A 23,610-nucleotide genomic window follows, 5' to 3' on the forward strand; every position below is an offset into this window, starting at 1 on the left:
ATTATACCCTTGGCTATTTTTTTTACATATACAACTTTTCGGTCTTTTTCTCTGCTGTATTTTGGAGCTCTCTGTATTGGGAGATTAGCTCTTTGTGATATGAGCTGCAAATATTTTCTCATTTTGTCACTTTCATTTTCCCTTTTTTTTTTTTTTAAGCCAGTTAGTCACTTCATTCTCCACGTGACATGTCCAACCCTGGGCTGTCTCCCGTCACCACACAGCCTTAATCATCCAGACACACTGAGGGCTCCCCACTTGCCAGGTGCATGGCCTTTCACGTTTCCATCCACTTTGCCATGTTATTTCTAGAGGCTCAGTACCAGGCCTCAGAGAGCACAGCTTGTAAATGGCAGAGATGGAACTGGAACCCAGGTGTCCCTGGACCACAGGGAGTTAGGAGCATCTTAACTCCCATACAGGGTATCCAGTATGATTTAACAGAATGCAAAGTCTTAATGTTGGTCAAAGGAAAGCAGAATTCATAAGCTAAAACCTACTAAGAGAAAAAAAGTGGCAATGTTTTATGATCCACTATTAGGGAATGTTCCTCTCCATTCAGGCAAATGGAGAGATTCAAGATTGTATATAACCTCAGCAGTTAATTATTAATATATTGTTAGTTATGCTGTGAAGAAATTGCCACTTTCTATAATGCCTGTGTTAAGTATTATCCCTGCCCCCTTTTCATCATCTCCATTTATACAAATACAATTTATTGATGACCCCATACAGGCAAGCCTGCCTCACAGTTAACCCATACCATTCTCTGTATCTTATTGTGGCCCAAAGCTAGCTAGATTCGGTGGGGTTTTTTCCTCATTTTTAGTGATGCGGTGGCTTTTAATACGAGCTGTGTCAGGGTGGATACCTAAAGAAACGAATGTTCCCTTTCTCTAACCAGAGATGTTCTGTGTGTGTGTGTGTGTGTGTGTGTGTGTGTGTGTGTGTGCGCATGTGCGTGCGTGCGTGCGCGCATGTGTCTGCCTGTCTCATTCCCAAGGAAACCTAACACTCTCCTTTTTACACCATTGCTAAATAAACCATAGTACTCAGGGAGATGTGAATCCAAGGAAAACTATTATAATTAATACTTGCTTCAGGGAAAGGTGAACAACTCAAGAAGCTCAGAGTTACCAAAAATGAAAATGATAATAAAAAATACTGTATCCTCAGGGGCTTCCCTGGTGGCACAGTGGTTGAGAATCTGCCTGCTAATGCAGAGGACATGGGTTCGAGCCCTGGTCTGAGAGGATCCCACATGCCACGGAGCAACTAGGCCCGTGAGCCACAACTACTGAGCCTGTGCGTCTGGAGCCTGTGCTCCGCAACAAGAGAGGCCGCGATAGTGAGAGGCCCGTGCACCGCGATGAAGAGTGGCCCCCACTTGCCACAACTAGAGAAAACCCTCGCACAGAAATGAAGACGCAACACAGCAAAAATAAACTAATTAATTAATAAACTCCTACCCCCAACACCTCCTTAAAAAAAAAAATACTGTATCCTCTCTAATAAAATCTTGGGCCCCCCAACTCCATGGAAATAAATCATTTAAAGAATAATTCCATGTAAGTGGAACGGGTGTTTTATTTTACTCTTGAATGTTGAAGGTGATCTGCTGTAATGGAATGAATTGCTTTGCATGAGATTGAAAGGAGAAAACAGAGTGGAACAAATTAAAAAATTGGCAACACTCTTAACCCACTGAAAATAGCCTGCTTCAGAACCCAAGGCATTGTGATTATTTTTACTTGCTTGCAACAGTGAAGAAGGATGTCAGAGGTCCTTTTGAACCTCTGCTTTTACCTCTTATGTCTACATAGCGCATGTTTTCAAGTTATATTCATATACGTTCCAAAATCATTCCTTTCGGCAACCCCATAAGAGCTGTAACTGAGTGCATGTCTCCTCATAAATCCCAAAATATGGAATGAGGAAATGTTTGAATACCATACCTGGGTGTCATACAAGCATTATGAATATTCAGCTGTACTTACTTAGGGCAACAGTAGCCATTTAAGTGAGCAGGTGATATGGGGGCTCTTCCATACATGAGCTCTTCTCCCAGGCAGCCTCCGTTCCTGTGTCACTCCCCTCCTGTGTGTGCCTTGCTGCTGCCTGAGTGCAGTCCTGGCCTTTCCAGATAAGATTTATTATAAGAGGATGACCCCTAACAACACAAGCCAACTACCTCCTCTGGAACTCACCAAAAGGAACAGTCATCTGTAACCATGCAGGGGAAAACCTGGCCGCACTGGATACATTGAACAGATCAAGGATGATCTTTGACTATGGTGACTTTGACTTTATATGTTGACTTTTGAACCTAAGCTTCACCTAAGAATCAACTTTACTGAATTAGCATTATCTTGAAAACTCATTTTTTCACTCAAAAAATACTTATCGTCTACCATGTGTTAGGTGCTGATACAAAATTCTGACTGACCTCAGCAAACTTAAATTGTAGTAGATTCCAAGTGCTTGTTGTGTGCTAAAAGCCTTTTTATTTGCACAGTTGATTCGTTTAACATCCATGAAAATCAGCCTTCAGTGTCCCATCTAGAATATGGTAAAAAGAGATCCTGAATCTCTACATAAAAGTATATTATTCTACTGCATTGTTCTAATTTCTTACAATGAAGGATTAGGTGACTTTTCTGATGTCATGTGAAATATATCTAGTCAAAGAATAAAATGAATGGTAAACATCGTAAACATCAAAATTCAGGGTAGTGGATGCCTCTGAGGAGAAGGAAGGGTATATGATCAGTAAAAAGTACAGAAGGCAAGTCAACTATATGAATAATATTCTTAAGGAGCATTTTAGGTTCATGAGTATTCACTGATTTCTTTATACCTTTTATATATCATAAATTTTGCACAAAAATTTTCAAAGGTGAACCCAGAAGAGGGAAAAAAATATAATGATATATATGGGAATGGAAATCAGGTTTTAAAATCCCTAAAATATCTAAGGTCTTTTTCCTGTAACTGTGGATGTAAGAAAGAGTTCAGATTCAGGACCCATCTATTTCCACTGTGATGGTTCTCTCTGTTGGTGAGATATTTTCTAAATTATTTTACTTATTCCTAGTTTAAAATGTTTATCCGACATTCAAAATTCATTGCCAAAAAAATGCCTTTTTGGCATTGCTCCAAACACTAAGCCCTGGATCTTATACCTAAAGCATTACAACAGTGGTTTCATTGGGGAAAATGGAGAGATTTTCCCAAGAAGGAGGCAGAGGGGGATGATGAATTTTCAGGTTAAAGACACACTGTGATTGGCAAGGGATGCCTGCTTGGAGTGGCCCTTGCTGCGTTAGCATCTGTTTTTACCTGATGCCCATTGGCCTTTGTGACATGAGGTTAGAGAGACCCAGTATCAAGGGATGTTTTCCTAGAGGGGAAATTGGCACAGGACAAATAGAGCTAGAATTTGAAGTCAAAATTGTCTTTGCTAATGTTCCTTCTCTCTCTCTTTCTTTTTTTTTTCTTTTTAACATTTTAACTGCAGTGAAGGGAGCAATCTGACCCCAGCACATCACTACCCAGACTTCAGATTTAAGACATATGCTCCACTAGCATTCCGATATTTCAGAGAACTTTTTGGCATCAAGCCTGATGATTACTTGGTAAGAACCTATCATTTTCCTTACTTCTCCAGAAATGTGTGACGTCAACATTTTTCTCATAGCAACAGTGACAAGTGGCTTGTGTCTCTTATTTTACAAAGCTCTGGAGCATAGTAAAAGTTCCAAGTTTCGTAAGGATTATAAATTTAGCTTCAGGAAATGTAGTTTAACTCTGCAGCTCTTACCTGATAGCTACAAAATGTGCTATGGTAATTGATATTTGAATAAGTGGGGTATCGGTTGCTACTTCAGATAATTATTCTAACAGATATATTATAATTAGTTATAAAGACTCCTGTGAATTTTGCTGATTGGATTCTGTATGAAAGCCTTCCTATTTTAATTGACTTATTTATACCATTCGTCTCAAACCTGCCTTGGCCCACAGCCATTTTCACCTTGACCTACAATTTGAATATGATTTTAAAGCAGCTGGATAGTTTTGTTTTCAACAGCTCTTCATGCCGGCTCTTTCTAGAGGTGTTTTTGTTTGGTACCAGAACATGTATTATCCTTAGGCCTGTCTCTTCTCCCTGTCTGCCTCCTTGCACACAGTGGGTACAAACACAGCTGCCTTATTGTGAGAATGTCTGTTGTGACCTCAGAGTTTTACCTTATTCCTATTCAAGAAGCCAGGAGCTCTCTTTCTGTTTCAAGAGAAAAAGTGGTTTATCTCATAATTTGATCACTGTTAACACCCTGGGGCTCTTGAAAATTGGTTTTCAAGAAGCTTTAGGAAGGATACCATCAAATAGGTATTGTTCATCCCATTCTGAATGATCTTAATAAGACTTGAGCCAGATCCTAGAAGAATCCTTTGCAGAGGAAGTACAGCAACATGTGTTACTTGTTAACAGAGAGTATTTAAACTGTATCTTATAATTTGGGTAAGGTATAAATGGTTAACTTCAGAGCTGATTCTGTTCTGGGCTGCTGAAAACCCATGAATTTAGCTGGGCCCTAAGAAAATAACATGACTTCTGCCTGATGAATGAGAGAATACTGGTTCCTCAAGACACATTAAGAAGTCTTCACAGAGCATGAGAACTGAGTAGAAAGTCCTTGGGTGCCCTGCTGCCCTTAAATGTGCACTGATACAACTCAACATCAAAAACAAATAAATAAACAACCCAATTTAAAAATGGGCAGAGGATCTGAACAGACATTTTTCCAAAAAAGACATACGGATGGCCAACAGGCACATGAAAAGATGCTCAGCATCTCTAATCATCAGAGACATGCAAATCAAAACCACAATGAGATAGCACCTCACACCTGTCAGAATGGCTATGTCGATCTCTGCCTCACCACACCCCTTTGATGGAGAGACTAGGTGCCTCTACCCAGCATTACCAACCCTGCCCTCCCAACCACTCAAGTGCAACACAGACACACATATTTGCAGGATTGGGGGTGGGGTGTACCTTAGAGAAGATCCTTTAGTTTCTGGCCATTCTGTAATTACTGAGGGTCACTGTCATTCACGAAACATGTTTGGAGAACCCAGTGGGGTCTTGATATTGTGTTATTGAAAACAAGATTGATAGCTCATCTTCTGCCATATGTTACCAGTTAATGGATTCTCTTCTGACTTACCTTGAGCTTCTACCAGCCAAGGAGATGCCACTAGACTTGCATTTCATAACACAGATTCAATCAGTGTGATGAGATGGCTGTCTACCCTGAGTAGGTCTTCCTTTAGTGTTCCTATGGCCGCTGACCTGCAGGCTGGGAAGCCCATTCTTTTATTCAGTCTTTCTCACAAGATTTCTCTCCTTGGGGAAGGCCTTTTTCTGAGCAACAACTCACACAGCTTATACAGTTTCCTAAAGAGCCTTTAAGCTGGAAAAGTTACCTTCATAATGAGGTCAGAGTATTTACAAAGGAGCAGGGGAGACCAAGCTGATGACTTCTCAAAGCAAAAGTCCTCCTTCGTGTACCTGGCAAGAGGTGGTTAGTTGATCACTGGGTACTTTGAATACCAACTGGAACTAATATACTTTGCTAATAATTATGGAGAGATTCAAAAAATTATAAGTCATGGCACTCAGAGAACTTAGAATCCAATTGGAATGATGATTTATGTGGGAAAACAACAAATTCTACCAGGCAGTAAATAAAAAGATGGAAGCAAAACAATAAATACTCCAGGATTTCAAAGGAGGGAGAGGTCTTTCTCTGTTGGATTGATGATTAGGGGGGCTTCTTATGGGCATGGCGTAGTTTAACTGTGACTTAAAAGTTGCAAGGGATTTGAGTAGGTGGGAAAAAGGGAAAGATGTTGGGACAGGGTAGAAGGGTAGGGAGCAGTGTTAGCACCGTCAGCCAGAGATGCAAGTGCATTAAATATTTAGAAGGACTTTGAGTGGTCCAGTATAGCAGGAGGGGAAGGTTTTGATCAGGAAGATTAGAAAGACAGTGCTAGATAATTCAAATAACCAGTTGTGTGTTTAGTGGGTTTTTTGGTTTTGTTTTTTTAATTATAGGAAATTGGTGAAATGTCAAGACTGACTAGACATTGGATTATGTTGAAGTTTTGGGGTTTTTTTGGTGGGATGATGGTATTGTGGTTGTGTTTGTTTTGTTTTGTTTTTTTGCGGTACGCGGGCCTCTCACTGTTGCGGCCTCTCCCGTTGCGGAGCACAGGCTCCGGACGCGCAGGCTCAGCGGCCATGGCTCACGGGCCTAGCCGCTCTGCGGCACGTGGGATCCTCCTGGACCGGGGCACGAACCCATGTCCCCTGCATCGGCAGGCGGACTCTCAACCACTGCGCCACCAGGGAAGCCCGTGGTTGTGTTTTAAAAGAGGAATCCTTGTCTTTTAGAGACACATACTGAAATATCTGTGGGAGAAATGATATGATGTCTGCGATTTGCTTCAAAAGAATCTGAGGGAAGCAGCCAGGGCAATGGTTGAGGGTGTAAAGGAAACAAGGCTGGCCATGAGTTGATAGCTGAAGATAGACACGTTGAAGCCAGAAGATAGACACGTGTGTCAACTCACACATAATGTTAATTAGTTCTCTTTACTTTCGTGTATGTTTGAAATTTTCCATAATGAAAAGTTAGGGGGGAAAAAAAGATGGGGTCAGACAGATAAGTGTGCTTTTGTTTGATTGCATTTTCCACCCCCCTTATTAATTGTACACACAGTTCAGTAACCGGACCCATTTCCGGGACCTGCAAGAAACAGAACAAGGGCAGTGGGCCTCTAGCTAAACATGGCCGCCTGGTCCCCAAAGGCTGGGGCCACCCACAGCCCAGGACCAAGGCAGCTCACCTTACTGGTCTTGGAGCTTCTGGAAGCTCACTCTAAACTACTACATCTGAGGAGCCCACCCAGTCATCTGGAGTGTGGTAGATGAGGAAAGGGGTCTTTTGCCAGACACAACATACTTCAGAAAGTCAGGTGGAAACTCAGAGACCATTTTTTTTTTAATAAATTTATTTATTTATTTTTGGCTGCATTGGGTCTTTGCTGCTGCGCGCGGGCCCTCTCCAGTTGCTGCGAGCGGGGGGCCCTCTTCGTTGTGGTGCACGGGCTTCTCACTGCAGTGGCCTCTCCGCTGCAGAGCACAGGCTCCAGGCGCCTGGGCTTCAGTAGTTATGGCTCGTGGGCCCCAGAGTGCAGGCTCAGTAGTTGTGGCGCAGGGGCCCAGCTGCTCCGCGGCATGTGGGATCCCCCCAGACTAGGACTCGAACCCGTGTCCCCTGCATTGGCAGGCAGATTCCCAACCACTGTGCCACCAGGGAAGCCCTCAGAGACTTTTTAACCCAACTCTTCATTGTAGATGAGGAATCTGAAGCTGGTGAAGGGAGATGCCCAAGGTTACCCACGTTGGGGACTGGAGGCAGAGCCCAGGCCGGAACAGTGGTCTCACCTCCTTCCCTGGTGCTCTTTCCCTCTACCAGTTGGCCTCATGCTTCCCAACCACTAAGTCTCAGACCTCTTATTAGATGTGGTCTCAAGGTGACCACTCCCTAGCCATCAAACTATGAACTGTGGTTATCCATTCTGAAGAATACAGCCAAAAAGGTAAAAGACCCCTAACAAAGCACATTTTCAGAGTTAAGGCCAAAAAAGCACAGAAAAATGAATTAAAACGTCCCCTGAAAAACTGTGTGAAGAAAAAAAAAGGATATGGTGCAGATCACAAATGCATGCTGGCATCTATCAAACTGGGGTTATCTAAACCCAAATTTGTGAAGATATACTGATCTAAATGGGAGAGGAAAGGAGAGGGTAACTTAATGTAGGGATTGGTAACTATTGGTAGATTTGATATTGGATCTCTGTGATATGTTTGTATTTCTACTTAGCCTTATGCTGTTGCATCTGGATTTCAGCCTGAATAACTCTGATTACATTCTCAGTACCATTAAAACTCACCATGTGCGTGCTAATTACAAGTTCATGTTGAAACGTGCATAATTTGGATATAAGACAGTGTGGTGAAGGTATGTCCACGTGCACCGCACAGCAATGCAAATGCTCCTTATTTGTTCCTAAATAAATGCCGCCCAGGGGAAGGCCAAGGGGCCCCAGAGCATTTTTTTCCCATTTCTGCTTGGGCAGCAGGCCTTTGGTTCATTTCCTTCTTTACCAGGTGCCTGGGTATTCCCAAATCCAGGGTGATTTATATGATATTTTTCAGGCTCACCAACACCCATAAGAAAGAGAGCGGGGTGAATATTTGACACTGTCGAGGGTAAGAAATGGCAGGAAAAATGATCTCCACCTCACTGTGCAAGTTTACAACGTTAATTTGCCTTGGCAGGGCCCAGCTGGGTTGTACTTTGCATTCTTTCCAGTGGGTACATAGGGAGGCCCTGCAGGAAATACAAGGCAGGGAAGAAACACGTTGGAACAGCTTGCGCAGATGAGAGGGCTGGGAAGGTGCATCAACCCAGGCGTTTACACAGGGGCTTGTTGATCATGGCTAATTAAAATGTTCCCATAGCTCCTCTATATTTGCTCTGAAAAGGCGACATTTCAGAGAAGATTGCTTAGCAAGAGAACATGGTAACCAAGTTGCAGGGTGGAAAACCATAGAACTAGAGGTGATAATGGTAATAGTCCCAGGTGTTCAGCATCATAATGCTAGTTTATTGCAGACTGATGCTGTGCTAGGAGTGACCCCAAAATGGTTATTAAAATAGGTCAAAACAACTGATTTCTCCATTCATATTCATTTATAAATTACATAATAAAGGAGTATTTGGCAATTAAGTAACCAATGAGATAGCCTCCAGATTGTGTTACTGCTTGTAGAAGAATTTGAGAGTTTAATTGGAAGCAGATGTTCACGTCTGAATGCGGTTTTCCCTAGACAGCTCTTCCTGGATCACCCCCTAATTTCTCTATTTGCAGAAATAGATCACCCCCTAATTTCTGCATTCTTTGCTTTTTTTGTACTTTCACAACATTTACTCCTATCCATAAGAAGGTTCTGTGCCAGAAATTCAAACCCCATGGAACAAAAAATCAGAATCCTAAAGGGAGTCTGGGGTCTGCCTTCACTTTTTATGCGAATGGGATCCACACCTTTATTTTCCCGGGTCTCAAATTCATGATTATACAGAAGACCCAGGTTTTTTCTTTCTTTTTTAAAAATTAATTTATTTTCTAATTGAATTATAGTTAATTCACAATGTCATGTTAGTTTCAAGTATACAGCAAAGTGATTCAGTTACATGTGTGTATGTGTGTTATACACACACATGTTCTTTTTCAGATTCTTTTCTATTATAGGTATTACAAGATATTGAGTAGAGTTCCCTGTGCTGTACAGTAGGTTCTTGTTGTTTATCTATTTTACATATAGTAGTGTGTATATGTTAATCCCAAACCCCTAACTTATCTTGTCACCCCCGGCCCATCTCTTTTCTTGCTTCACCAAGAATATCTTAGTGTACCTTTGGGTAGCCCTTTTGTTGTGGGACTTAGGCTGAAACCCTCAGTACATCCTAGGGCACTGCTGGCTCTCCAGCTGTGTGTATGATCATGTAATGAAAAACGGCAACAGCAATGACTAAGTGGTCACTCTGCCAGAGGTTTCAAAAGCATTCGTTTTTAAAACTTTGAGCTGCTCTTAGGTAGAGATCACCATCGTTATTTTAGAGATGAGGCTCCTAAGACTCCTAGATGCTAAGTTCCTCACTCAAGGTCAGAGAACTGGCTACTGACAGAGTCATGATTTTAGAAACATCAGTCGATTCCAAGTCCCAGGCCTTTCCTTCCGCGTGGACTCTGCACACAGGAGAGAAGGTGCCCTCTGCTTCTTCGTGGCTTTTATAGCATCCTGTGTGCAGTATGATGACTATTTTTGTTTTCCTCTCTTATCCTCAACTGGTTCATAAGGGCTTAGGCTGCATTGCTGCTTAGCAAGAGAGCTTCAGGAAGCAAGGCTAGAGGAAAAAGGAGGAGGAGGTAGCAGATGGAAGTTGCCAGTGACGCTTAGGAAGGCAGCAAACACTTGCTTCTTTCTTTTCCTGGTGGATTTTGTTTCCCTTACCCACAGTGCTGCCAAAGCAGGTTAATTTAAATGGTAACATCTAGAAACTTCCTTTTAATCATTCTTCTCCCAGTTTCTCTGTTTCTTCTCCTCCCTCCTTCCTTTTGTTCCCCACTTCCTCTCAGATTTTTCTGTGATGAGGACTTAAATATTCACAAGCCCAGATAAAATGCTTTGGAGGATGTTCAGCCCTGGTGTTTTCAGATGCCTCCATCCTCAAAGTACAGTTCCTTAAATCCCTGCTTTTGCCTCGCACCAGGGCTCATCTGATCTCACACCATAGCTTCCTTACCTTTTTCTCTGCCCCTAATGTTTCTCTAGTTAATAATTGGGATTTATTAGCTAATAAACACTAAGCTCATTAGCCCAAAATTGACTGTTCTGCTGGGTTGGGGCACTTCTTGGTGAGACAGCTCTTCAGTTGTTGGTAAATTTCAGTCATTTATTTGACAAAAATTTATTGAGTTCCTTCTGTGTACAAGGCACAGGTCCTGAACTGTATCAGAGTATAAGACAGTCATAGTTTCTGCCCTCATAGAGTTTTACAATCTCATGGGAACTTGGAATAACTAAATAGGCAATTAAGGTATTTTGTGGTAACTTGTGTGACGAGAACATTCAGTGCCAGGAAGCAGTTGATCTGGATTCACAGAACCAGGGAGAGTTTTCCAGGGCAAGCGCTGTCCAGCAGACACTGAAGGCCAAAGTCACTGTAACAACCTCCTCACTGTGTCTTCCTTTTGTCCACCTACTGCGGGCTCTCAGCACAGCAGATGAAATGGTCCTCTGCTCCAGATGCTGCAATGGCTTTCAGCTCCCCTAGAGAAAGGGCCAAAGTCCATACCATGGTCTATGGCTCCCTATGTGTGAGGTCCACCTAACCCTTCTGGCTTCTTCCCTTTCAGCTCTCCTCCCTGCTCCCTCTGCTTCAGCCATGGCCTCCTTGCTGTGCCTTGAACTCTCCAGGTCTCAAGACCTTAGCATTTGCCCTTCCCTCTGCCTGGAGTACCCTTTCCCCAAGTATCCCCAGGCCTCTCCTCAAATGCCACCTTCCCAATAATGCTTTTTTTTTTATATATATATAATTTTTTTTCTGTTATTTGTAAAACAAGTTTTACCTTTTTTTTTTTTTGTGGTACGTGGGCCTCTCACTGCTGTGGCCTCCCCTGTTGCAGAGCACAGGCTCCGGACGCGCAGGCTCAGCAGCCGTGGCTCACGGGCCCAGCCGCTCCGCGGTATGTGGGATCTTCCCGGACCGGGGCACGAACCCGTGTCCCCTGCATCGGCAGGTGGACTCTCAACCACTGTGCCACCAGGGAAGCCCCTCCCAATAATGCTTTTAGTGACCACCCAGGCCTCATCATTGCTGGCACTCCCTGCCCCCCTTTCCATGCTTCCTTTTTCTCAACAGCACTTGGCACGTTCTGATGTAGAAGTTATTTACTTGTTTGTTGACTGTTTCCTCCTACTAGAATATAAGCTTCCTGAGTGCCTGGGACAGTACAGACAGATGCTCAGTAGATACTTTTTAAATGTTGAATGAACACATGAATGATGCATTTCTGGCATACAACTAGAATCATATGTGAAATTAACCAAATCACCCTGAGGGTTTTCATGAAGAATCAGCAAGCCGAGTATATGTTAAAACTGGTATGTCGAGTATATAAGTGCATACTCATTCTACCAAAAATACTCTGTTATAATATAATGCTAGTCTAGTTTATGTTCTCAAGAAAATAAGGGGTTTTTTTTAGAATAAGTTTTATTCAGTGGTAGTCAACCAGGTAAAGGGAGCATGGAGGTTGTTTCCGATAGAGGAAAATGCAAAAGCCAAGAGTGTGTGGCACACTTAAGAAAATGAGAAATAGTTCTCTGTGTTTACAGGTAGAGTTTGAGGAGAGAAGTGATGAGAGAGAAGGCTGGAGAGCAGGACTCCATCATTCATGGACTGAAATGCTCTCTTAAGAAACTTGGGTATTTTCTTGTTTGTAAACAGTGGAACCCATTGAAAGGTGTGAAGGCATGGAAGGCTGTGCAATTCAGAAAGATCTCTGGTCTCCTGGTGGAGAATGCACAGGGGGGTCAAGAATGGATAGTTGAGAACAGGTGGAGCTCGCCATAGTAATGAAGGCATGAAACGATGAAACCACTGAACTTTGGGTATTGGAAAAAGAGATGCCATGAAGGGGGCAGATATTATCAACAGTCTGGATATGGAAGGTGAAGAAATGTGAGACATCAAAGAGGATGCCCAAGTTTCTGGTTTGGGGAGCAAAATGAAGATAATGATGCATCAAGATAATGCATCCATTATCTAAGATAGAGGAGAAGGGGAGAAGATGGAGGATGGGAGAGGAGGCAGATGATCTAGAGTCACCATGTATAGTTGTACAGGGTGTGCACTGCCCAAGAACACCTGGCTAAGGTGAAGGAATGAAGACCGGAATCCATTCCTTCATCTATTCACCAACCTGTATCTGGTCCAGAGCTGCATCTGCCAGGAAAAAGAGTTCCCTCTTTCTAATTACTACAAAGTCACCACAAGGGCTAACCACAGGCCTGAGATGAACTTGTTACATGTGCAGTGTTTCTGGTATAACCAAATAGAAATGTCTGTTGAAAAGTTAGGCATACAGGTCTGGATCCCTAGAGAGAGATCTGAGCTGGAGATTGAGAGGTTAGAGTCATCTCCTTGTTGAAACCATGAGTGGATGACCTCCCTTGGGAGAGTAAATAGTGAGAAGAGAATAGGTGTTGGTGTCAAGTGACAAATACACAGTGTGGATCACACCTTCTGTTGTTATTCTATGGGCACTTGTTGGAAACAAAGCACCTTGGTCAGTACCACTGTTGGAGTTGTCTCATTGGACAAATATGGTGATTGTGATTCTGTCATACTGGGGGTGGAGGAGGGCATGTTGTTTCCCATCGTAGAATTATTAAGGTAAATGGATCAAGTAAATGTTTAGAAATCTCCAAAGAGACCTCTTAGCATACATGGAGTCTTCTTTTAAAGCTCTTGGAGAGGGCTTCCTATTTTAACATGGCCAAGATATGTAACGCTGTGATTTTTCTTCCTTGTATGCATCATACACATTAAATGTATTTTTACTATTTATTTATTTGCTCTTGTAGTATTCCATATGCAGTGAACCTCTCATAGAGCTCTCTAACCCTGGAGCCAGTGGATCCTTATTTTTTGTGACCAGTGATGATGAATTTATCATCAAAACTGTTCAGCATAAAGAAGCAGAGTTCCTTCAGAAGCTCCTGCCAGGCTATTACATGGTAAGTAACTACATGTAACTGAAGCTTCGACTTAAGGTTTAATTACTTTCCTCCACAGTTTTCTTTTATATGTTTTTTTCAGTGGCTCTTTGGCATGTTTCCTTCTCTTTGGTGAGCTTTATTTTGCATTTAGAGTGTACTATGACATTCGTTGAATAGATTTTTAAAAGTAAGTAGAACTGAGTAGTAGAGCATAGCTGTTGACTGACTCAGTCCTGAGCTTACATCCCACTCAGCCGTCAGCTAACTATGTGAATAAGGTAAGCTCTGAGCCTCAGTCTCCTCAGTCTTTGAAGGCTGGGAAACACCTATCTTCCATGGTTGTTGTAATGAAGAAAGGATCTAGGATGTAAGATAAAGGAAGCAATGCATTGCAGAGCTCTTTGCCGCAGTACATAGTACTTATATGAGTAGTTAACATTCATTGAGGGCTAAGCTCTGTGTTAAAACACAGCTGTAAGTGCTTTGCATGCAGTAACTCATTTAATCCTCACAGCATCTTGGATACTTCAGTCATTGCCATTTTATAGATGAAGTAGTTGAGACAAAGATAAATGGAATCACTTGCCAAGGGTTATTTAGCTAGTGGGCCGTAGAAGTGGGGCTTGAATACAAGCAGTAGGGTTCCAGAGGCTGCATATTTAACCCCTGCGCCATGTACTGGCATACATTCCGTATTAGCTATTCTTAGCCATTACACTTCAGAATTTAGGATTTCATCGGTTAAATATAACGTGAAAATCGCCTTCCATGTAATGTTTTAGAGACAAAGAAACAATAACCTAGCCCAGGTGGATTTGCTAGTCATTTAGACCAGATTTTTAAGAAATAAACACTTTTCCTCAGTAGTTTTGTCATTTTCATACCTCTGGTTTCTTTGTACTTTCATAGCAGTTATTAATTTTTTGTGATTGGAATGGCTACAGGGAGAAGTTTGGATTTCAGAAGCCCCAGTTCTGCCATTCATTTGCTATGAGAGGTGATAACTGTCATCTTTGTTTCAAAACAAAATTGATGAAATATGCCACTTAGTATGTAAAAATATTATTTAGTTCCAACATCAGATAAGACAACATTAAATGCTATAAATTAGTCCCACATATAAATATAGGAATCAAAACTCTAAACAAAAATATTAGTGGGCAGCATATACAGATTTTAAAAGGTTTTGATCCTGAACAAAACTGGGAAATATTTTTTAGCACAAATTGTCTACCTTATGTCAGAGAAAATAGAAAATACAGAAAAGAAAAAAAATGCAACCAACTATATTTATTTTCTCAGAAATACATATTACTCATATTTTGTGTATATCGTTTCAAATATATTCTAGTCATATACATATTTTTAAATAATTTAAAATTGCAGTCAAACTGACAGCACTGTTTACTAATCTGCTAAGTGAGTAAATCTTAAACTTCTATACTTCTAAGCTTAGATAGACTAGTCTCTTTTATAAAATTACATTGTCCAATATCATAGCCATTAGCCATATATAGCTATTAAATTTAAATTAATTAAAATTAAATAAACTTTTAAAATTTAGCTGAACAAGTAATTTTATCCCAATCATGTAAGCTAGTATAAAAAACAATAGAATTCATCCATTAACAAGAAGAAATGTGAACATTACGTGGTTGTCCATATAGATATTGAGGAGAAATTAAGGCACTCCAAGTTTAGTATCTTCTCTTAATTCTTAAAATTGGCATGGAAGTTTTTAACATAATAAGTAAATAAGTGAACATATACATATTATACATTTATCAGTCTCCAAGAGTTCACATGATGTCTCATGGAGAAGAACAAAAGCTCTTTCACTGGAAGTGATAGAAAAAATAAGGATGCCCTCCATCAATGGTCCTTTCTGACATATTTGCTAAAATTTCTATCAATAACTTTGAGTATAAAAAAAAGAAGAAAAGTATAAATACTGTTCTCTGCAAATGATACAATTGAAAATGAGCAGGAAAAAGAAAAAGCAGAAAAAAAAAAAGAAAATGAGCAGAATTTCAAGAAAATAAACCAGTACTTTCTAGAGGTAATGAGAATCCAGTAGATTTTCGGGATATATGATAAATCTACAAAATCTATCATATTCCATTATGTAGATCATATAAATTTGGAGGGTATAAGGGGGAAAAAAGAATCCCATTCATGATGACAATAACTTATACTGATTATTATTAGAGAAAAATAAATAAATAAATGAAGACATACTATAATTCTGATTGAGAAAGCAGATATAGTAAGTATAACATATGAACAACAATCCAAAAAATTTTTGTAATAAGAACTCAAATACTTAAGTCTATAAAAACAAATGAACAAGACCAATATGAAGGAAACTACAAAATGTTAGACATAAAGTTCTGAAATAATGAAGAAATGTGCATCATTCCTGAGCTCAGAATTGTAAACATTTTAATTCCCCCCATACCAACTTATAAATCCAGTCTAATTCCAATCAGAAATTCCAATAGGATTTTTTTCCCTGAACTTGACAAAGCTGGTTCATTTGAAAGTGAAAACAAATATTATTTTAAGCACATTTTAAAAAACAAACAGTGGAAGGCAAAAGTTGACAAGCTTTTGGACAAGGAATGACAAACCATTTTCAGGAAAAAAAAAAATGGTGGGCCTGCCACAACATACACCAAAAATTTGTAAATCTGTAGTAATATTAAAGATGTGGCATTAGTACAGTTCTAGACAGAAAGATTAATTGATTCAAATAAAGTGTCCAGAAATATTTGACATTTTATTGTATGATATAGGAGGGACTTAAACACAATTGAGAGAGGACAAATGGTTACCCATTTCGGAAAAAAATTAAATCCCCTATTTCGGATCTTTCCCACACATAAAATTGCTTCCAGGCAAGGGAAACAAAAGCAGAAATAAACAAACAGGACTACATCAAACAAAAACACGTTTGCACAATGAAAGAAACTATCAATAAAATGAAAAATGAATGAGAAAAGATATTCAGAAGTGGTATATATGATAAGGTGTTAATATCAAAAATATAAAAAGAAGGGACGGTCCAGGATCATGACAAGTTACGGCGGGGATAAGGGAGGAGGGGGGCGTGGGCTGCTTCTTCTAGATGCTAGGGAATGCAGCTGGACCTGGATCCAAAGGAGGCTCTCCATATCAACAAGTCCTAGAGGACATTGCCCAGCTGGAGGACCAAGCAGAGCGCAGAAGGCCGGCCACCCTGTGCCTTTGGATTGGAGAATTTAACCCATCTACATGTAAGGATCTTGCTGCTCAGGCGAGGTGTGAGGCTTGAGGCTCTGAGGTGGAAGAGCCGAGTTCGGGACATTGGACCACCAGAGACCCCCAGCCCCACATAATCTCAATTGGCAAGAGCTCTCCCAGAGATCTCTGTCTCAAAGCTAAGAGCCAGCTCCACTCAATGACCAGCAATCTCCAGTGCTGGACACCCCATGCCAAACAACTAGCAAGACAGGAACACAACCCCACCCATTAGCAGAGAGGATGCCTAAAATCACAATAAGGTCACAGACACCCCCAAAACACACCACTGGATGCAGTCCTGCCCACCAGAAAGACAAGATCCAGACTCATCTGCCAGAACACAGGCATCAGTCCCCTCCACCAGGAAGCCTACACAACCCATTGAACTAACCTTAGCCACTGGGGGCAGACACCAAAAACAACGGGAACTACGAACCTGCAGCCTGCAAAAAGGAGACCCCAAACACAGTAAGTTAAGCAAAATGAGAAGACAGAGAAACACACAGCATATGAATGAGCAAAGTAAAAACCCAGCAGACCAAACCAATGAAGAGGAAATAGGCAGTCTACCTGAAAAAGATTTCAGAGTAATGATAGTAAAGATGATCCAAAATCTTGGAAATAGAATGGAGAAAATACAAGAAATGTTTAACAAGGGCCTAGAAGAACTAAAAAGCAAAAAAACAATGATGCACAACACAATAAATGAAATTAAAAATTCTGTAAAAGGAATCAATAGCAGCATAACTAAGGCAGAAGAACGGATAAGTGACCTGGAAGATAAAACAATGGAAATAACTACCACAGAGCAGAGTAAAGAAAAAAGAATGAAAAGAATTGAGGAGAGTCTCAGAGACCTCTGGGACAATAGTAAGCACACCAACATTCAAATTATAGGGGTCCCAGAAAAAGAAGACAAAAAGAAAGGGTCTGAGAAAATATTTGAAGAGATTATAGTTGAAAACTTCCCTAATATGGGAAAGGAAATAGTCAAGTCCTGGAAGCGCAGAGAGTCCCATACAAGATAAATCCAAGGAGAAACATGCCAAGACACATATTAATCAAACTATTAAAAATTAAATACAAAGAAAAAATATTAAAAACAGCAAGGAAAAAGCAACAAATAACCTACAAGGGAATCCCCATAAGGTTAACAGCTGAAATTTCAGCAGAAATTCTGCAAGCCAGAAGAGAGTGGCAGGACATATTTAAAGTCATGAAAGGGAAAAACCTACAACAAAATTACTCTACCCAGCAAGGATCTCATTCTGATTCGACGGAAAAATTAAAACCTTTACAGACAAGCAAAAGCTAAGACAATTCAGCACCACCAAACCAGCTTTACAACAAATGCTAAAGGAACTTCCCTGGGCAGGAAATACAAGAGAAGGAAAAGACCTACAATAACAAACCCAAAACAATTAAGAAAATGGTAATAGGGGCCTTCCCTGGTGGCGCAGTGGTTGAGAGTCCGCCTGCTGATGCAGGGGACACGGGTTCGTGCCCCGGTCCAGGAAGATCCCACATGCCGCAGAGTGGCTGGGCCCGTGAGCCATGGCTGCTGAGCCTGTGCGTCTGGAGCCTGTGCTCCGCAATGGGATATGCCACAAGAGTGAGAGGCCTGCGTACCGCAAAAGAAAAAAAAAAAAAAAAGAAGAAAATGGTAATAGGAACATACATATCGGTAATTACCTTAAATGTAAATGGACTAAATGCTCCAACCAAAACACACAGACTGGATGAATGGATACAAAAACAAAACCCTCATATATGCTGTCTACAAGAGACCCACTTCAGACCTAGGGACACATACAGACTGAAAGTGAGGGGATGGAAAAAGATATTCCATGCACATGGAAATCAAAAGAAAGCTGGAGTAACAATTCTCGTATCAGACAAAATAGACTTTAAAATAAAGACTATTACAAGAGACAAAGAAGGACACTACATAATGATCAAAGAATCAATCCAAGAAGAAGATATAACAATTGTAAATATGTACACACCCAATGTAGGAGCACCTCAATACATAAGGCAAATGCTAACAGCCATAAAAGGGGAAGTCAACAGTAACACAATCATAGTAGGGGACTTTGACACCTCACTTTCATCAATGGACAGATCAAACAAAATGAAAATAAATAAGGAAACACAAGCTTTAAATCACAAGATGGACTTAATTGATATCTATAGGACATTCCATCCAAAAACAACAGAATACACTTTCTTCTCAAGTGCTCATGGAACATTCTCCAGGATAGATCATACCTTGGTTCCAAATCAAGCCTTGGTAAATTTAAGAAAATTGAAATCATATCAGGTATCTTTACTGACCACAATGCTATGAGACTAGATATCAATTACAGGAAAAAAACTGTAAAAAATACAAACACATGGAGCCTAAACAATAAACTACTAAATAACCAAGAGATCACTGAAGAAATCAAAGAGGAAATCAAAAAATACCTAGAAACAAATGACAATGAAAACACGACAACCCAAAACCTATGAGATGCAGCAAAAGCAGTTCTAAGAGAAGTTTATAGCAATACAATCCTACCTTAGGAAACAAGAATAATCTCAAACAACCTATCCTTACACCTAAAGCAATTAGAGAAAGAGAAACGAAAGAAACCCCAAATTTAGCAGAAGGAAAGAAATCATAAATATCAGATCAGAAATAAATGAAAAAGAAGTGAAGGAAACGAGAGCAAAGATCAATAAAACTAAAAGCTGGTTCTTTGAGAAGATAAACAAAATTGATAAAACATTAGCCAGACTCATCAAGAAAAAAAGGGAAAAGACTCAAATCAACAGAATTAGAAATGAAAAAGGAGAAGTAACAACTGACACTGCAGAAATACAAAGGATCATGAGAGATTGCTACAAGCAACTATATGCCAATAAAATGGACAAATTCTTAGAAAAGCACAACCTTCCGAGACTGAACCCGGAAGAAATAGAAAATATAAACAGACCAATCACAAGCACTGAAATTGAAACTGTGATTAAAAATCTTCCAATAAACAAAAACCCAGGACCAGATGGCTTCACAGGTGAATTCTATCAAACATTTAGAGAAGAGCTAACACCTATCCTTCTCAAACTCTTCCAAAATATAGCAGAGGGAGGAACACTCCCAACCTCATTCTATGAGGCCACCATCACCTTGATACCAAAACCAGACAATGATGGCACAAAAAAAGAAAACTACAGGCCAATATCACTGATGCACATAGATGCAAAAATCCTGAACAAAATACTAGTAAACCAAATCCAACAGCACATTAGAAGGATCATACACCATGATGAAGTGGGATTTATCCCAGGGGTGCAAGGATTCTTCAATATATGCAAATCAATCAATGTGATACACCATATTAACAAATTCAAGGAGAAAAACCATGATACTCTCAATGGATGCCGGAAAACTTTTGACAAAATTCAACACCCATTTATGATAAAAACCCTACTTAAAGTAGGCATAGAGGAAACTTCCCTCAATATAATAAAGGCCACATATGACAGACCCACAGCCAACATCGTCCTCAATGGTGAAAAACTGAAACTGTTTCCACTAAGATCACGAAGAAGACAATGTTGCTCACTCTCACCACTATTATTCAACATAATTTTGGAAGTCTTAGCTACAACAATCAGAGAAGAAAAAGAAATAAAAGGAACCCAAGTCAGAAAAGAAGAAGTAAAACTGTCACTGTTTGCAGATGACATGATACTATACATAGAGAATCCTAAAAATGCCACCAGAAAACTACTAGAGCTAATCAATGAATTTAGAAAAGCGGGATACAAAATTAATGCACAGAAATCTCTTGCATTCTTATACACTAATGATGAAAATTCTGAAAGAGAAATTAAGGAAACACTCCCATTTACCATTGCAACAAAAAGAATAAAATACTGAAGAGTAAACCTACCTAAGGAGACAAAAGACCTGTATGCAGAAAACTATAAGACACTGAGGAAAGAAATTAAAGAGGATACAAACAGATGGAGAGATATACCATGTTCTTGGATTGGAAGAATCAACATTATGAAAATGACTGTACTACCCAAAGCAATCTACAGATTCAATGCAATGCCTATCAAACTACCATTGGAATTTTTCACAGAACTAGAACAAAAAAGTTCATAATTTGTATGGAAACACAAAAGACCCCGAATAGCCAAAGCAATCTTGGGAAAGAAAAACAGAGCTGGAGGAATCTGGCTCCCTGACTTCAGACTCTACTACAAAGCTACAGTAATCAAGACAGTATGGTACTAGCACAAAAACAGAAATATCGGTCAAACGAACAGGATAGAAAGCCCAGAGCTAAACCCACGCCCATATGGTCACCTTATCTTTGATAAAGGGGGCAAGAATATACAGTGGAGAAAGACAGCCTCTTCAATAAGTGGTGCTGGGAAAACTGGACAGCTACATGTAAAAGAACGCCATACACAAAAATAAACTCAAAATGGATTCAAGACCTAAGTGTAAAGACAGACACTATCAAACTCTTAGAGGAAAACATAGGCAGAACACTCTATGACATAAATCACAGCAAGATCCTTTTTGACCCACCTCCTAGAGAAATGGAAATAGAAACAAAAATAAACAAATGGGACCTAATGAAACTGAAAAGCTTTTGCACAGCAAAGGAAACCATAAACAAGACGAAAAGACAACCCTCAGAATGGGAGAAAATATTTGCAAACAAAGCAACCGACAAAGGATCAATCTCTAAAATAGACAAGCAGCTCATGCAGCTCAATATCAAAAAAACAAACAACCCAATCCAAAGATGGGCAGAAGACCTAAATAGACATTTCTCCAAAGAAGGTATGCAGATTGCCAACAAACACATGAAAGGATGCTCAACATTACTAATCATTAGAGAAATGCAAATCTAAACTACAATGAGGTATCACCTCACACCGGTCAGAATGGCCATCATTCTGCAAACAGTAAATGTTGGAGAGGTTGTGGAGAAAAGGGAACCCTCTTGCGCTGTTGATGGGAATGTAAATTGATACAGCCACTATGTAGAACAGTATGGACATTCCTTAAAAAACTAAAACTAGAACTACCATATGATCCAGCAATCCCACTACTGGGCTTATAGCCTGAGAAAGCCATAATTCAAAAAGAGTCATGTACCACAATGTTCATTGCAGCTCTATTTACAATAGCCAGGACATGGAAGCAACCTAAGTGTCCATCGACAGATGAATGGATAAAAAAGATGTGGCACATATACACAGTGGAATACTACTCAGCCATAAAAAGAAACTAAATTGAGTTATTTGTAGTGAGGTGGGTGAACCTAGAGACTGTCATACAGAATGAAGTAAGTCAGAAAGTGAAAACAAATACCATATGCTAACACATATATATGGAATCTGCAAAAAAAAGTTGGTTCTGATGAAACTAGGGACAGGACAGGAATAAAGACACGGATGTAGTAAATGGATGCAGGGAGGGGGAAGGGTAAGCTGGGACGAAGTGAGAGAGTGGCGTGGACATACATACGCTACCAAATGTAAAACAGTTAGCTAGTGGGAAGCAGCCACATAGCACCAGGAGATTGGCACTGTGCTTTGTGACCACCGTGGGTGGGGGTGGGGGATAGGGAGGGTGGGAGGGCCTCTCGCAAGAGGAAAGAGATATGGGGACATATGTATACGTATAGCTGATTCACTTTGTTATAAAGCAGAAACTAACACAACATTGTAAAGCTATTATACTCCAGTAAAGATGTTAAAAAATATATACAAAGAACTCATACAACTCAACATGAAAAATAAACAACCCAATTAAAAAATGTTAGAAAGTGGTCAGAAACAGGCACATGAAAAGGTGCTCTATATTGTTAATTATTAGAGAAATGCAAATCAAAACTATTACAATGAGGTATCACCTCACACCAGTCAGATGGCCATCACTAAAAAGCCTATAAATAATAAATGCTGGAGAGGGTGTGCAGAAAAAGGAGCCCTCCTACACCGTTGATGGGAATGTGAATTGGTGCAGCCACTACAGAGAACAGTATGGCGATTTCTTAAAAAATTAAAAGTAGAACTACCATATGATTCTGCAATCCCACTCTTCGGCATATATTTGGAGAAAACTCTAATTTGAAAAGATGCACCCCAGTGTTCATAGCAGCACTTTTTACAGTAGCCAAAACATGGAGGCAACCATGTGTTCCTTGACAGATGAATGGATAAAGAAGATGTGGCACATACATACATAATGGAATATTATTTAGCCATAAAAAAGTGAAAAATAATGCCATTTGCAGCAACATGGATGGACCTAGAGATTATCATACTAAATGAAGTAAGTCAGAGAAAAAAATATCATATGGTATTACTTATATGTGAAATCTTAAAAAAGGATACAAGTGAATATTTTTACAAAACAGAAACAGACTCACATACATAGAAAACAAAACTTATGGTTACCAAAGGGGAAAGGGGGTGGAGGGATAAATTAGGAGCTTGGGATTAACAGACACACGCTACTTTATATAGGATAGATAAAGAGCAAGGTCCTACTGTATAGCCCACAGAACTATAATCAGTATCTTCTAAGAACCTACAATGAAAAAGAATGAAAAAATACATATATATATATATATATATACACACATACATACACACATACACACACATATACATGCATATAAAACTGAACCACTTTGCTGTACACCAGAAACTAACACATTGTAAATCAATTATACTTCAATAAAAAATAAAAATCGGTAGAGGATCTGAATAGGCATTTTTCTAAAGAAGATGTACAGATGTCACAGAAAAAGACAGTTAATATCACTAATTACCAGAGAGATGCAAATCAAAACTGCAGCGAGCTATCACGTCACATCCATCAGAGTGGG

The 23,610-nt window shown here is 40.0% G+C and overlaps 1 protein-coding gene across 3 annotated transcripts in view; it reads left to right on the forward strand.

The window, feature by feature from the left end:
* Nucleotides 1-23,610, forward strand: part of PIP5K1B (phosphatidylinositol-4-phosphate 5-kinase type 1 beta) — a 327,449-nt gene that overhangs the window by 172,951 nt on the left and 130,888 nt on the right. For all 3 annotated transcript variants that reach the window (XM_089913283.1, XM_022573556.3, XM_022573557.3), the window contains exons 5-6: nucleotides 3,518-3,635; nucleotides 13,289-13,441. In XM_089913283.1, the coding sequence (XP_089769409.1) occupies nucleotides 3,518-3,635; nucleotides 13,289-13,441 (271 nt within the window). The remainder of the gene's footprint in view (nucleotides 1-3,517; nucleotides 3,636-13,288; nucleotides 13,442-23,610) is intronic.

This window comes from Delphinapterus leucas, chromosome 6 (assembly GCF_059928025.1).
Source record: "Delphinapterus leucas isolate spDelLeu-1000000601 "Yukka" chromosome 6, BTC_Dleu_Yukka2, whole genome shotgun sequence".
NCBI lineage: Eukaryota > Metazoa > Chordata > Mammalia > Artiodactyla > Monodontidae > Delphinapterus > Delphinapterus leucas.